The sequence below is a fragment of the Rhinatrema bivittatum genome, chromosome 1 (genome assembly GCF_901001135.1).
Source record: "Rhinatrema bivittatum chromosome 1, aRhiBiv1.1, whole genome shotgun sequence".
Lineage (NCBI taxonomy): Eukaryota > Metazoa > Chordata > Amphibia > Gymnophiona > Rhinatrematidae > Rhinatrema > Rhinatrema bivittatum.
In genome coordinates, this window is record NC_042615.1 from 548,400,401 (window position 1) to 548,415,296 (window position 14,896).

The window sequence follows — 14,896 nt, forward strand, 5'->3', positions numbered from 1 at the left end:
TACTCATTATTTCTACTGTGTAATGCTAGTAGACATAGGCATGTACTCTTTCTCTCTATCCTATCTGACTTCTGTTTCTCACTCTCCACAGAGCAATTTATTTGTCTACAGATAACCTCCGTTGGGACAGATCTACAACTGTCCACTCTGGCATCAATAAATTCTCATATATACTTATAGGCGTACATAATGCTAGATGGTAGAAGCTATAGTAGAATCCCAGAATTAGTATTTACTGGAGAAAGTTTGGAAAGACAATTACTCTGAATGGAATAAACAATACTTTATTCTGCTCAGAGTAAATCAGTAAGTTTCCAACTGTAGTAATGAAAAAGAATAGGCCGCCCCTTCTATTTTAAACCTGCCTTTCATTACTCATTTCCGTTTCATTACCTTGTCCGGGATAGTCAAAAGAATCTGCTTCATCTGGAGTATCAAGGTCATCCACATTAATGTCAAGCTCATCTGGGGTATCCAGGTTATCATCAGAAAGAACAGAGCCTTCACTTTGGTCCAGAGACAAGTTGATGTTAGGAGCTGTAAGTTTTACCCTCCTTGGATGGGAGCCATGAAGATCCAAAGAATTAGGAAGTTCTGAATAAACAAAGAAAAGGACAGAATTTACAGCATGCCACGTAAATTGCTTCTCTTGATAGCACTTGTAAACATGGTCAGCCATGTATTTTGCTACAATCTCATGAATTTAAAGGCTTTTAAACTTCTGAATAGTAAAACTGAACTGCAAAGATGATCTTCTGAGAGATAGAATACTACTAAAATCTGAGAGGGGAAACAGAAAATATCACGTGACTTCATTTGTAATTAATGAGGAAACCTTTTAGGTCAAAGTATCCCTTAAATAGTCCCTGCCTGCCTGGTGCATCACCATTGATGCTAATTACTAAACAGCATCATGGTGATTGATTACTGCCAGACACGGGCTCCATTGGGTTTCTCTCAGATCAGAACTGCCAGATTGCAGCCAGCATGCACAAAGGTTCAAAAAGAAGTTAATCAGAAATAACAGAGCAGTTTCATAGTAACATATGATAAAATCATACTTAGTCTTGCATAGTCATATCATGTTTGATAAAATGAACGCAATCATGACCAAATAAGTTTTCAATGGACTACTAGGAGGACCCTAAAATAATATGGAGTTGCTACATTGCAAAGTTTTGTAAAATTTTCTTTCATTCATTTCAGTTTGTGAAATGAATAATTTATGAATTTATTTATATAAAATCTTCAAAATGAACATAAGCCTGCATAGGACAATACTCCCAATTAATCTATCAGGACTCATAGCAATTTACTGCTATACTGATTGGCTCTATTCAGTACCACTTGTATCGAGTTCTGCACCAGTGGTAAATACTTAGCTGGCAAGGCCTAGGCACTGAAATATGTATTCCCTTGTAAAATTTATTGATGTATTCTTTACGTGGGTGCCCAGCACTGTTATCATTCCAGAGGTGGGCTCTATCATGAAAATATCAGATGTATGCTGATGAATGATTATAATTCAAAGCCTATTTTAAACCAAAAAAAAACCTAATTAACAAATACTGATAGTGAAAGCTGTATGAAATTACATTTAAAGTGGACAGAATACAATTGAAGGAATCCTCGAATCAGGGCTTCCCAAACCTGTCCTGGGATCCACAATGAATATGCATTAGATGAATCTGAATGAATTGGAGACCTGGGATATGCAAATTGATCTTGTGCATATTTATTGCGGATATCATGAAAACCAGATTGATAATGGAGTCCCCATGACAGGTTTAAGAACACAAGAACATAATGATAACGCCCGCAGACGAAATAAATATGAAATAAAATCGAGAAACAATCCCTTGAAACCCGAAGTACCGGAACATAAACCTGATATCAGAGAGGTCCCTGAGGCAGCTGGGACACGAAACGTGATCACGTTGGACCAAGCTCTGTTATCTCCTCAAGAGGAATACTCAAACTCATAGGGCCGGATTTTAAGAGGTACACGCGGGCGTACATTTGTGCGCACAACCCGGCGCGCACAAATTTCTGCCCGATTTTATAACATGTGCACAGCCGCACGCATGTTATAAAATCCGGGGTCAGCGCGTGCACGCACCGAGCCCTAGGGGAGCCCCAATGGCTTTCCCTGTTCCCTCTGAGGCTGCTCCGAAATCGGAGCAGCCTCAGAGGGAACAGGGAAAGCCCTCTGAGGGAAAGCCCTCTGAGGCTGCTCCGAAATCGGAGCAGCCTCGGAGGGAACTTTCTTTCTGCCCCCCCCCCCCCCCCCATCTTCCCCTCCCTTCCCCTACCTGACCCGCCCCCCATAAGAACATAAGGACATGCCATACTGGGTCAGACCAAGGGTCCATCAAGCTCGGCATTCTGTTTCCAACAGTGGCCAATCCAAGCCATAAGCCATAAGAACCTGGCAAGTACCCAAAAACTAAGTCTATTCCATGTTACCGTTGCTAGTAATACCAATGGCTATTTTCTAAGTCAACTCAATTAATAGCAGGTAATGGACTTCTCCTCCAAGAACTTATCCAATCCTTTTTTAAACACAGCTATACTAACTGCACTAACCACATCCTCTGGCAACAAATTCCAGAGTTTAATTGTGCGTTGAGTGAAAAAGAACTTACTCCAATTAGTTTTAAATGTGCCACATGCTAACTTCATGAAGTGCCCCTAGTCTTTCTATTATCTGAAAGAGTAAATAACCGATTCACATCTACCCATTTTAGACCTCTCATGATTTTAAACACTTCTATCATATCCCCCCTCAGCCGTCTCTTCACCAAGCTGAAAAGTCCTAACCGCTTTAGTCTTTCCTCACAGGGGAGCTGTTCCATTCCCCTTATCATTTTGGTCGCCCTTCTCTGTACCTTCTCCATCGCAATTATATCTTTTTTGAGATGCTACGACCAGAATTGTACACAGTATTCAAGGTGCGGTCTCACCATGGAGCGATACAGAGGCATTATGACATTTTCCGTTTTATTCACCATTCCCTTTCTAATAATTCCCAACATTCTGTTTGCTTTTTTAACTGCTGCAGCACACTGAACCGACAATTTCAATGTGTTATCCACTACGACGCCTAGATCTCTTTTTTGGGTGGTAGCACCTAATATGGAACCTAACATTGTGTAACTATAGCATGGGTTATTTTTCCCTATATGCATCACCTTGCACTTATCCACATTAAATTTCATCTGCCATTTGGATGCCCAATTTTCCAGTCTCACAAGGTCTTCCTGCAATTTATCACAATCTGCTTGTGATTTAACTACTCTGAACAATTTTGTATCATCTGCAAATTTGATTACCTCGCTCGTCGTATTTCTTTCCAGATCATTTATAAATATATTGAAAAGTAAGGGTCCCAATACAGATCCCTGAGGCACTCCACTGCCCACTCCTTTCCACTGAGAAAATTGTCCATTTAATCCTACTCTTTGTTTCCTGTCTTTTAGCCAGTTTGCAATCCACGAAAGGACATCGCCACCTATCCCATGACTTTTTACTTTTCCTAAAAGCCTCTCATGAGGAACTTTGTCAAACGCCTTCTGAAAATCCAAGTACACTACATCTGCCGTTTCACCTTTATCCACATGTTTATTAACTCCTTCAAAATAGTGAAGCAGATTTGTGAGGCAAGACTTGCCTTGAGTAAAGCCATGCTGACTTTGTTCCATTAAACCATGTCTTTCTATATGTTCTGTAATTTTGATGTTTAGAACACTTACCACTATTTTTCCTGGCACTGAAGTCAGGCTAACCGGTCTGCAGTTTCCCGGATCGCCCCTGGAGCCCTTTTTAAATATTGGAGTTACATTAGCTATCCTCCAGTCTTCAGGTTCAATGGATGATTTTAATGATAGGTTAGAAATTTTTACTAATAGGTCTGAAATTTCATTTTTGAGTTCCTTCAGAACTCTGGGGTGTATACCATCCGGTCCAGGTGATTTACTACTCTTCAGTTTGTTAATCAGGCCTACCACATCTTCTAGGTTCACCGTGATTTGGTTCAGTCCATCTGAATCATTACCCATGAAAACCTTCTCCAGTACGGGTACCTCCCCAACATCCTCTTCAGTAAACACCGAAGCAAATCTTTCCGCGATGGCATTATCTTCTCTAAGTGCCCCTTTCCGCGATGGCATTATCTTCTCTAAGTGCCCCTTTAACCCCTCGATCATCTAACGGTCCAACTGACTCCCTCACAGGCTTTCTGCTTCGGATATATTTTAAAAAGGTTTTACTGTGAGTTTTTGCCTCTACGGCCAACTTCTTTTCAAATTCTCTCTTAGCCTATCTTATCAATGTCTTACATTTAACTTGCCAATGCTTATGCATTCTCCTATTTTCTTCTGTTGGATCCTTCTTCCAATTTTTGAATGAAGATCTTTTGGCTAAAATAGCTTCTTTCACCTCCCCTTTTAACCATGCCGGTAATCGTTTTTTCTTCTTTTCACCTTTTTTAATAGGTGGAATACATCTGGACTGTGCTTCTAGGATGGTATTTTTTAACAATGACTACGCCTCTTGTACACTTTTTACCTTTGTAGCTTCTCCTTTCAGGTTTTTCCTAACAATTTTTCTCATTTTATAAAGTTTCCCTTTTGAAAGTTTAGCACGAGAGCCGTGGATTTGCTTACTGTCCCCCTTCCAGTCAGTAATTCAAATTTGATCATATTATGATCACTATTGCCAAGCGGCCCCACCACCGTTACCTCTCTTATGAAATCCTTTGCTCCACTGAGAATTAGATCTAAAATTGCTCCCTCTCTTGTCGGTTCCTGAACCAATTGCTCCATAAAAATGTCATTTATTCCATCCAGGAATTTTATATCTCTAGCATGTACCGATGATACATTTACCCAGTCAATATTGGGGTAATTGAAGTCTCCCATTATTACCGCACTACCAATTTGGTTAGCTTCCTTAATTTCTCTTAGCATTTCACTGTTAGTCTTACCATCTTGACCAGGTGAACGGTAGTATACTCCTATCACTATAGTCTTCCCCGACACACAAGGGATTTCTACCCATAAAGATTCAATTGTGCATTTAGTCTCATGCAGGATGTTTATCCTGTTGGACTCTATGCCATCCCAGACATAAAGCGCCACACCGCCTCCCGCCTGCTCCTCTCTGTCATTGCGATATAATTTGTACCCCGGTATAGCACTGTCCCATTGGTTGTCCTCCTTCCACCATGTCTCTGAGATGCCAATTAAGGCTATGTCATCATTCACTGCTATACATTCTAATTCTCCCATCTTACTTCTTAGATTTCTGGCATTAGCATACAAACATTTCAAAGTTTGTTTTTTGTTTGTATTTTCATTCTGCTTTTTAAATAATAGGGATAAGTTAGAATTTTTTAGCTCAGGTGAGTTTTTAGTTAGAGACACTTGGACTACTTTTCTTATTATTGGAACCTCACTGTCGGAATGCCCTAATTCTAATGCCCTACCTAAAAAACCCCCACTAACCTTTGTTGTGCAAGTTGCGTCTGCCTCTGGGGAGGCGTAGGTTGCGCGTACTGGCCGAGTGCCGGCGCGTGATCCCCCAGCCTAGAGGCCCTATGAAGACTTCTGGCTACGCCTATGCCTCACCCCGGACCGCCCGCACCCCGCCCCTTTTTTCAAGTCCCGGGACATATGCGCGTCGCAGGAGTTGTGCGCGTCACTTGGCCTATGCATGTTGCGTCCTTCACTGCTCGATGCCCTCACTCTGCCCTCTTTACCTCTGGGGTGATTCCCTCCGGGTCTGATGGACGGTTAGCTGCCGCGGTGTCTTCTTGCTGTCTCCCTCCGGCATCCCCGGACCGGCACGACACTGCGGATCCGCCATGTTCCTGATGACGTAGGGCGTGTGCGCTCCGATTGATGTACCAGCAAGGGCGCGAACCTCGGGGGCATCCCCTGAGATGACGTCATCCGCTTCCAATATAAAAGGTCTCAGTATTCGCTAAAGAATCGAGTTAGCAAGGGGGATTGCTTCGGCTTTACTCCCAAGCTACTCTGCCTCCTCGGACTTACCAGGGGTACCCGCTCCTCGGGGGCCTCGCTCTCTTTTCTTTATTTCAGATTGCAGATAGGAACTAGTACTCGCTCCTCGAGGGCCCATGTTCCTGAACACTCTGAAGATTTTCTACTGCCTGGAAGCTATCGCAGATACAGACATTTGTGAGTTACCATTGCTCTGTCAGAGCTTTCCCTGGAACCAAGTACTCGCTCCTCGAGGGCCTAACCCTTTCCAGCTACTTAGCTTCCTAAAGACCTTGTGTGAGTTTTGTCATCCAGTTCTGGCTATGAACACAGCATACCCTGTCTACTCACTATCTATAGTTTCTCTACATGTCAGCAACCCTGGGATCGCTGTTCCAGTACCTGAGGGACTTCAGCCCTGCCGGGCATATCAGCTCACTACTGCCACCTCTGGTGGTTCTACTAACCTGTCTAATAAAAGAATTATCTATGTGTCTCCGTACTCAAGCCTAGCCGGTGGTCCCTCCCAGGATATCCTCCTGGGGGCGCAGTCATCTACCATCAGCCCAAGGATCCACCTATCTACATTCCTCTACAGCTGAGTGCCCTCTCCAAGCACTCCGCTGGTAACAGATTGCTACTCCTTCTCCATCAGGAGTCTTCAGCAACAGATTCATAACAGATTGCTACTCCGCAGTCTAAACCCTAACAGATTGTTTACTACTCCCTCTACAGGAGCTGAGCATATCAGATTGCTAACTCCTCCTTCCACAGGAGCAGATTCATTACAGATTGCTAACTCCTCCCTTCTTGAGGAGTAGATCATAACAGTTTGCTATCTCTTCCCTCCACAGGAGCCAAAAACTAATAAATTGCTAACTCCTCCCTTCCTCAGGAGCCGAAGCATAACAGATTGCTAACTCCTCCCTTCCTCAGGAGCTGAAGCATAACAGATTGCTAACTCCTCCCTTCTTGAGAAGTAAAGCATAAAAATGCAAAATAGGCTCAGCATGTGTAACCCCCTTGCGCGTGTAAATCCAGCTGGATATATGCACATAGGGCTTTTAAAATCTGCCCCATACTGAATAGAGCTGAACTGAGCTCCGCCATTCAAGGGAAGTACCTAATATTGGTGAATGGCAAATTGCTTTTAAATCCATAACTACCAAATAATCAATTCCAGTTCTCAAGTTCACTTAATAATTCAATTCCTACATGTATTTACATGGCATCTTATGATATTTTATTTATGTTATATTTAGTAACTTTTTTTTTGATAATACATTTTTTGTATTTTATAATTATTTTGTATTTTTTGTTTTATTGCAATTAATTTTTTAGAGATGCTTTATGTAAACCGTTTTGATTAAACATAGTTTGTAAAAGCGGTATACAAACATTTTTAAATAAATAAATAAATATTGTGCATTATGATATATAACTGAGTTTTAATATAATTCAAAAAAAGAAAAGAAAAAAAAATATTTTTGAGTGCTGGACAGTACACAACCAATGATTAAAAATGGCCCTTTAGCAGTTTAATAATGGAGCAGCAATGCCCAAAATACTGTAGGGCGAAAGAAAGGTCGTTTTTGAGATACATTAGGTATTTATGAATGTTGGGATTCTAATATAGTTCTTACAGTTAATTTAAAGGCACTTCCATATTGACGTCATTTTGAATATAAACCTATAGAGTGCCATATTCACAGGAGTGACTGTTGGGATACCTGCGTGCATTTGATACATTATTTGATCCTAGTAGGACCGCCACTTGTCTCCTATGGCCAGCCATGGCCAATTGAGGGATTCTCACAACCATTCTTCAGTTTTTCTAGTGAATGGTATTGTAGAAAAATTAGGACCCTTCCTAACAGCTATCTTTTGAGACAGTGGCATAGTTGCAGGTACTGCGCTGGTGATTCTGTGAGATAGATTAGAATGTGCGTAACCAGAGCTGAAATACAAATCCACTTTTGAACACCACAGTAATATCCTAATCCTACTGGGACTGCTTTACTTTTCTGAACTGCAAAAACTGTCAGGTGCGATCATATTTCTGCAGCTTGCCCTTCTGTCTCAATAACTGCTGTACTAATTTAGACTGCTTTCCACAATCTGTCAAACATAAAAAAAACAATTTTCAGCACTCAAGGTATAAAGTTCGAGTTAATAACAGTTACTTCCCCCACTGCTATGCACCATTAGCCTTCGTTTGGCCGTGCGTTTTTGACGTGCTATTTTTACCCCTTCTACAGTAAGGGGAATAGCTAGTGGAAAACGCGTGGCCAACCCCCCCGAAACTAATAGCGCTCATCACGTGCAAATGCATGTTAATGAGCCTATTAGCTATTCACCCGCAATACAGAAAGCAAAATGTGCAGCCAAGCCGCACATTTTACTTTCAGAAATTAACTCCTGCCAAAGACATGAGTTAATTTCAGACGGCATCGGGCAAGTGTATAGAAAAGCAGAAAAAACTGCTTTTCTGTTCACCCTCCGACTTAATATCATAGCACAAGCAGTAGGAAATCACGCTTGAAGTTTTAAAATACTGTGAATCAGAGTGATATTAAGTCAGAGGCCCCAAAAATAAAAAATTAAAAAACCTTCTTAAAAAAAAAAAATCTGCCCGCAGCCCGCGGGTTGGAAAACGGATGCTCAGTTTTGCCAGCGTCTGTTTTCCGAACCTGGCTGTCAGCGGGTTCAACAACCGACGCCGGTAAAATTAAGCGTCGGCTGTCAAACCCACTGACAGCCACTGCTTCTTATTAGCGTGGGCCCTAATTTGAATACAAAATTGCGCGCCCAGGAGAGGTGCCTGGGCGCGCATCGGGAGAGTGGGCGCCTGCCTCGGAGCACCGGCTCTCCCGCGCACTTTACAGTATGGGCCTGAGTCCGCTTAGATTGGCTGTGGAGCTGTCCAAATAACTGTTCCTGATGCACTAGGTTTTGCTTACAAACACTTTTTTTTTTTTTTTGCAAGATCAGGGCAACAAAATAGGCTGAAGAATCCAAAATGCATTGCATGCTGTCTGAAATTCTGCAGACCCTAGCCATTTATTATCTGCCACTGTAAGAAATGGAAGCATAGTTTTTCCATAACATGCTCAGAAGGCACAAGCAGTAGGAAATCACTCTGCAGAATTGAATGAGTTTTTTTCATGTCTGTTTTCCCGAATAGATACCAGCCTCGCCTGATAAAGAGCAGAAACGGCAAATTCCAGTCCTCCAGTGACACAAAAGATCTTGTTTTCATGATAGCCAAATGCTGGATCCAATACGGGTAAAGGCACCTCATGAATATTCATTGTGGGAATCCTCAAAACCTGACCTATTTTCAGCACTCTGGGATGAGAGTTCATCACCCCTGGTGTCATGGTGAGCATTCCAGAGACAGACTAAGACAAACTGCTTTCATTTTTCTGGGCACTTACCACACAGCACTGCACTTTTTTTCCTTCTTCCATTTTGTAGCTTTCCTACAGATTGCTCATTTAAATGAATAGCATTGCCCCATCCTTGAAGTTTTAAAATACTGTGAATCATGCTGGGGATCCTGTCTGGATGAAAGAGAGTGTGCAAATGCACACTATGAGATTTTCTTACCTTGTCTGTCCATGCCAGAGGAGTCCTGTGCTCATGTGCACACGCACGCACACACACACACACACACACTCTCTCTCACACACACACACACACACACACACACACACACACACTACAAAAATGTAAAAATCTTGAACAATTTCATTAATGTGAGCAGCTGACATTCCCATTCACCACTGAAATATTTTGTATCAATTTTAGCTATTCAATGTTTGATATTTGATCTCAGGTGCCATATTAAGCTAAGCCAGAAAGGATGATTTTGCACTGACAACACAAGGTCATCACAGCTGTTTCTTTTAAACAGTTTCTGCTTGCATATTTGTTTCTTGCTGAACATGAGAAAATATCGCAAAGATTTATTTAGACTATAAGAGATTTCTTTTTTCTTTCTTTTTTTTTCAAAAACAAATACAGGGCCTATGTTACTAACTTCCCATCCTGTGCCTGTGGGAAAAATTTTAAAAAAGCTTATTAAATAAAGCCTACATAGTCTCACTCAACTCTGAATCAGCTCTCTGACAGCAACAGGAAGCAAGCATCCACCTACCACTAATTACAAGACAGAGCTGCATGAGCAATCTCATGTTAACCAGAAATAGGAGATAAAATGTGGCAGGCTGCACAGTCATTTATCAAGTGAGCCATGGCAGGAACTAAATAAAGCACATTTAACACCCATTTTCTAGTACTAGGATGAAGACTTGTTATCACAGACCTCCCACTGAATAATTTACATCCTGGGGCAAAGAATTTAAGTGGAAGAGGATGAAAGCAGAGAGGTCTCTTACCTGGCCTGAGCTCTGCAGCATCAGGGTTTAGCATTCCTTCCTCAAGGGGGATGTCCATTCCCACATCCTCTGGTACTGATCTGAAAAAAAAAGCCAAAATTTAAAAGAGAGTTGGCATACACACTACATGCAATGTATGGCAAAAGGGATCGTTCTTTTAGAATTTATGTTTCAGGAAACCAGATGTATAAATCCTACAGCAAGGACAAAATGTGTTTTGCTGTGCTGTTGGTAAGGGAAAAAAAACTGTTTTGGACATTTAGCATAATTTGTGAAACAAAAAGCACTTGTGTTTTCACTTTGCCTGTTCGTCTGTGACACTGATGTCACAGGTGGAATGTAGCAGTTGGAAAATGGAGAAACAGAGCTGTGGGGCTGGTGGAAACAGTCAGAAGCAGTGGCACTGGTGGAACTCCCCAGGGTCCTGTCAGTCGAAGAAGAGGAAAAGCTCCTCTGAAAATTTCCTACCCCTCTCTGGGTGTATAAGTGTCCGTGTTGTTTGTAATGTGGGTACTTTTACCCGTGTCAAAAAAGGGGCGGAGTCAAGGCAAAGGCAAGTTGGAGGAGGAAAAGTCTATGGACTTTCTGTGGCTACCTCTGAACCTGCTTCAAATCATGTAGTTACATTTCAGGTCTGTTCTCCGCCAGCCTGTATTTTGAAAAGGAAAACCCGCATGGGGTTTCCCTTTGCTTGCAGTCCCATGGGTAATTTAAAAATTACTTCCTTAATGTCATTGTCACTAAAGGGTCAATATTCTGTTGCGCCCGGTCGCAGATGGCTACGACCTCTCATGGTCACCTCTTTTTTCCCTGCACCGTCAATCACTGGGAGAATGGCGGCCTCCGCTAACCAATGCCAACTTCCCGGACAGCGTGGGCGCTGCTGACCACCATCTTACTTCCGGCATCATCTAGGCACACGCACGCACGCAGGGCCTCCTTATGTACACGTCATGGTAGGAACCTCAGGGGCGTCCCCTCCCGATGACGTCAGCATTGCTAGTGTACTTATACTGACTGGCCCATTGCTAAGACGAGTTAGCAAGGAGTTCTCACGCTTGTTAAATCCGCTCTAACTTGGATCTTCTGTTCCAGACTCTCCTCCTGGCATTCGGATGCTCTGAGTACCCACTCCTTGGGGGCTCTTCCGCGTCTTGGTTATCCGCTCCTCGGAGGGCCCTCCTGCCTAGGATTTCCTGACCCGCTCCTTGGGTATCTCTGCTGGGACTTCCTTGTGTGAGTACATTCTCCAACTTCTATCAACCTTGCTGAAGATTCCTCAGTGTTCCCCATTCCTCGGGCCACTACCGTTCTTCAGTCTGTCTACGCTACTCATCCTGTGCCTCAGGATATTGCTCCATCTATACAAGGTCTACGGCCTGGTTCCTGTATCACAGACCTCTGCCTCCTTGGCATCTATAGTACAGTTTCCTCGGCATACCCCACACTGCGGGCCACTACCGGATCTTCATATCTACATTATCATCTTGACTAATGTATTTGCTCAAAGACTGTGTTTTTTCCCTAATAAAGACTCTCTCACAGTTATGTCCTATGTCACTGAGACCACGCCCACTGACGGTGAGGCCTACGGGACTCCTCCCTGTGGATGGAGACATCTCTTACCTCGGCCCGGGGTTCACAACTTCATCAAAACCATAACATATTCAAAGAGGCCCAATCTGAGCCACTCAAATGTAGGCAGGCCAGAAGATATTCCCAGGGCCAGGTTTGGTGGAACTTATTCACTTGGCATTGTGCACAAAAGGCAGACCAAGAAGCTTCCAAGATACGCCCCCCCCCCCCCCCCCCCAGTGCTTGTAACTCAAACTCCCCCCTCCCCACCCAGTTGTTCCTAATGTTTGATGTTTATTCACCTTCTCAATCCTGGTAGCCTGATTCAGAAAATAAACTCCTGCTCTGAGATTTCAAGCCCTCTCAATTAGCACAATGGCCTCCCCAGTCAGGCCTCTCAGAAGGTCAGGGCTGGTGAATGCCCCCTCACTCTTGAGAACAAATTTTCTGGGATTTGGTATGTGTCTCCTAACAGTCAATATTCCTGGAGTTCTCTGTTAGCACCCCCTACCCCCGACCACCAATTTCAAGACCCATCTCATATCCTTAGCAGCTCTCCATTAAAAGGCCAGTGGCAGGAAGGGGAGTATGTTTTGCCTACCCTGGTGGTATCAAATTCAAAATGCTGCTGGACAATCTGATATTGTATTATGCCCCACTAAAAGAAGCATAAGCTTTTTTGTGTGTGCATGCTAAGCATATCGAAAGCCATGATATTAACTGATCCAAACTGCAAATGCCGGCTATTACAGGAGATCCCTCCTACTCAACCCTCTCTCAAAATACTACAGAAGCCCCATCCAGGTCTGCTGCTGCCAGATCCCTCTCTCCCTGACTCCAAGATTAAGACTCTTCCCCTTTCAACATTAGAGCACCTTAAGAGGCTGACGGACCCCCAGACAAAGAAAATGGCCTTTCTAGAGAACCACCCTTCTACCCCTCTTGAATGGCCATGTGCTAATTGGCTTGATAACATATCTACTTGGAACCATTTGGAGGGTAGCATCCATGCTGGCAGGATGGCTCTCTATTCCTCTTGCTGGTAGAGACTGGATGTTCCTCTTGAATAGTAAAAAGCCATTCTGGAGAGGTGAAGGGGAAAAGGGGTATTTATTTGAGTAGGCCCCCCGGAAGGGCCTTTTTCTTTGGCCAAAGGTGGTGGGTGCAGCAGTTCCATCTTCAAAGGTGGGGGCTAGGGACCCTGGTGGCCAGGGAAGGCACTTTATTTTCAACGGAGATGTGGGAGTAGGGGTCCAGTGTTAATCAAAGGAGACAAAGGGGAGTTCTTAGACTGAAGGGAAGGCTCGAGGACATAGCACTCCATTGGGTAGGGTGATAAAACTTATGAGCACATTATCATCCTAGTGGCATAACTTGCATGTGCTAGCATTGCTCATTTTTAGCATGCAGGCTCAAAAGTACTCAATTTAGTGGTGGTTTTCACCTATGCTAAATCAATAGTGACCAGTCTGCTATTTAGTGTGCACCCGCAATACCTTTTGCATGCACAGTAAGAGATAGCAGGCTTTAGTGACTTGGCCCCTTAGTTACCTATTATGAGGGTGAAAACAGAGCTAAGCCTTTAAAGTGGATTTTCAGTTGCCTAAAATTATGCGTGAATTTTCATATCATGAACAAACTTGTCTGCATAAAATAGAGACATTATGGGTGACTTTACAAGAGCATGTATTTAGCATACCTGCATATCTTACATTTTCAAAAGATGTGCGTGCGTAATTTTACAGCCCCATTGTACTTCACTTAAGTGTAAGTGTGTACCTTGACTTGCACAGCAAACCAAACTCAATGCATGCGGGTTCCTTTTGTTGGAAATCAATTTGCTCCATGCAGTCTTTTAAGTACACACATACCTTTGCAATTAGGGACCTCACCAGGCACTTATCCCCCTACCCCCCCCCCCCCCCCCCACCCCTTAAGTACTGACTGGAAGGAATCTGCAGGATCATTAAAACTACATTTATTCCATGCCTGAGAATACAGCTCTGTGAACTTTTTCCAAACAGGTTTAATGAATAATTTGACAAACCTAGGGAAAAAAATTTCAAATGGATTTTCAACTAACCATTTTTTTTAAAGAAATTTGAAGGAGATTTAATAAGAGTTTTGAAAAAATTCAAAGCATATTTTATCAGACTGTAATCTGCTTCAAATGTATTTTTTTTAATTCACTGGGTTTCCTTCTGATTTCTTTTTAAATCAGAAGTAATTTTTTTCAAATTTCAGTTGGATTTTCCACTAATATGCCAGTAAAATATCTGAAAGATTTCCACAGCAGATCTAATGAAAATTCCATCAAACTCAAATAGGTTGGAATCCGGCCTGACTCAAGTTAGACTTAGAATGATTTGTTACCTCAACTGGGAACTCTACTGTTCATTTCTATCTACTGCTTGACTCTAGAAGCAGTATTAATGAAGAAGAAAACCGGACTCTTTGTTAGATCTGATATTGGATCAACATAAAAATTATCCACAGAGGGGAAAGGAACCTACATAGTCTAAATGCCATTCCCTGGCCCGGGGGCTGGTTCGGAGGCATCGGTCATGCCCCCGGAACACCCCCGGGCCGGCAGCACACCCCCTGGCCCTGCCCCTGGAATGCCCCCAAATGCCGTCCCACCCCCGAAACGCCCGACATGCACCCGACACGCCCCCCAAGCAAATACCCGGGACTTAAGCGCATCCCGGGGCTTTGCGCGCGCCGGTGGCCTATGCAACATAGGCGCACCGGCGCGCAGGGCTTTTAAAATCTGCCCCATAGTTACCAAGGAATACGGCGGCAGCATTGCTCAAAGCTGTTATGAATGATGCAGACGTCTAAGTTTGATTAGTAGCTGTTATATCCCACTGAGATCTCTGACTCCATATTCATAGTCTGAAAAGGTGTAACTGGAGAGCT

At 43.1% G+C, this 14,896-nt stretch overlaps 1 protein-coding gene across 5 annotated transcripts in view; it reads right to left on the bottom strand.

Moving 5' to 3' along the window:
- Positions 1–14,896, bottom strand: part of PRUNE2 (prune homolog 2 with BCH domain) — a 140,960-nt gene that overhangs the window by 71,838 nt on the left and 54,226 nt on the right. For all 5 annotated transcript variants that reach the window (XM_029616257.1, XM_029616239.1, XM_029616248.1 and 2 more), the window contains exons 3-4: positions 10,403–10,482; positions 394–594 (exon numbers count right to left, since the gene is read on the bottom strand). In XM_029616257.1, the coding sequence (XP_029472117.1) occupies positions 394–594; positions 10,403–10,482 (281 nt within the window). The remainder of the gene's footprint in view (positions 1–393; positions 595–10,402; positions 10,483–14,896) is intronic.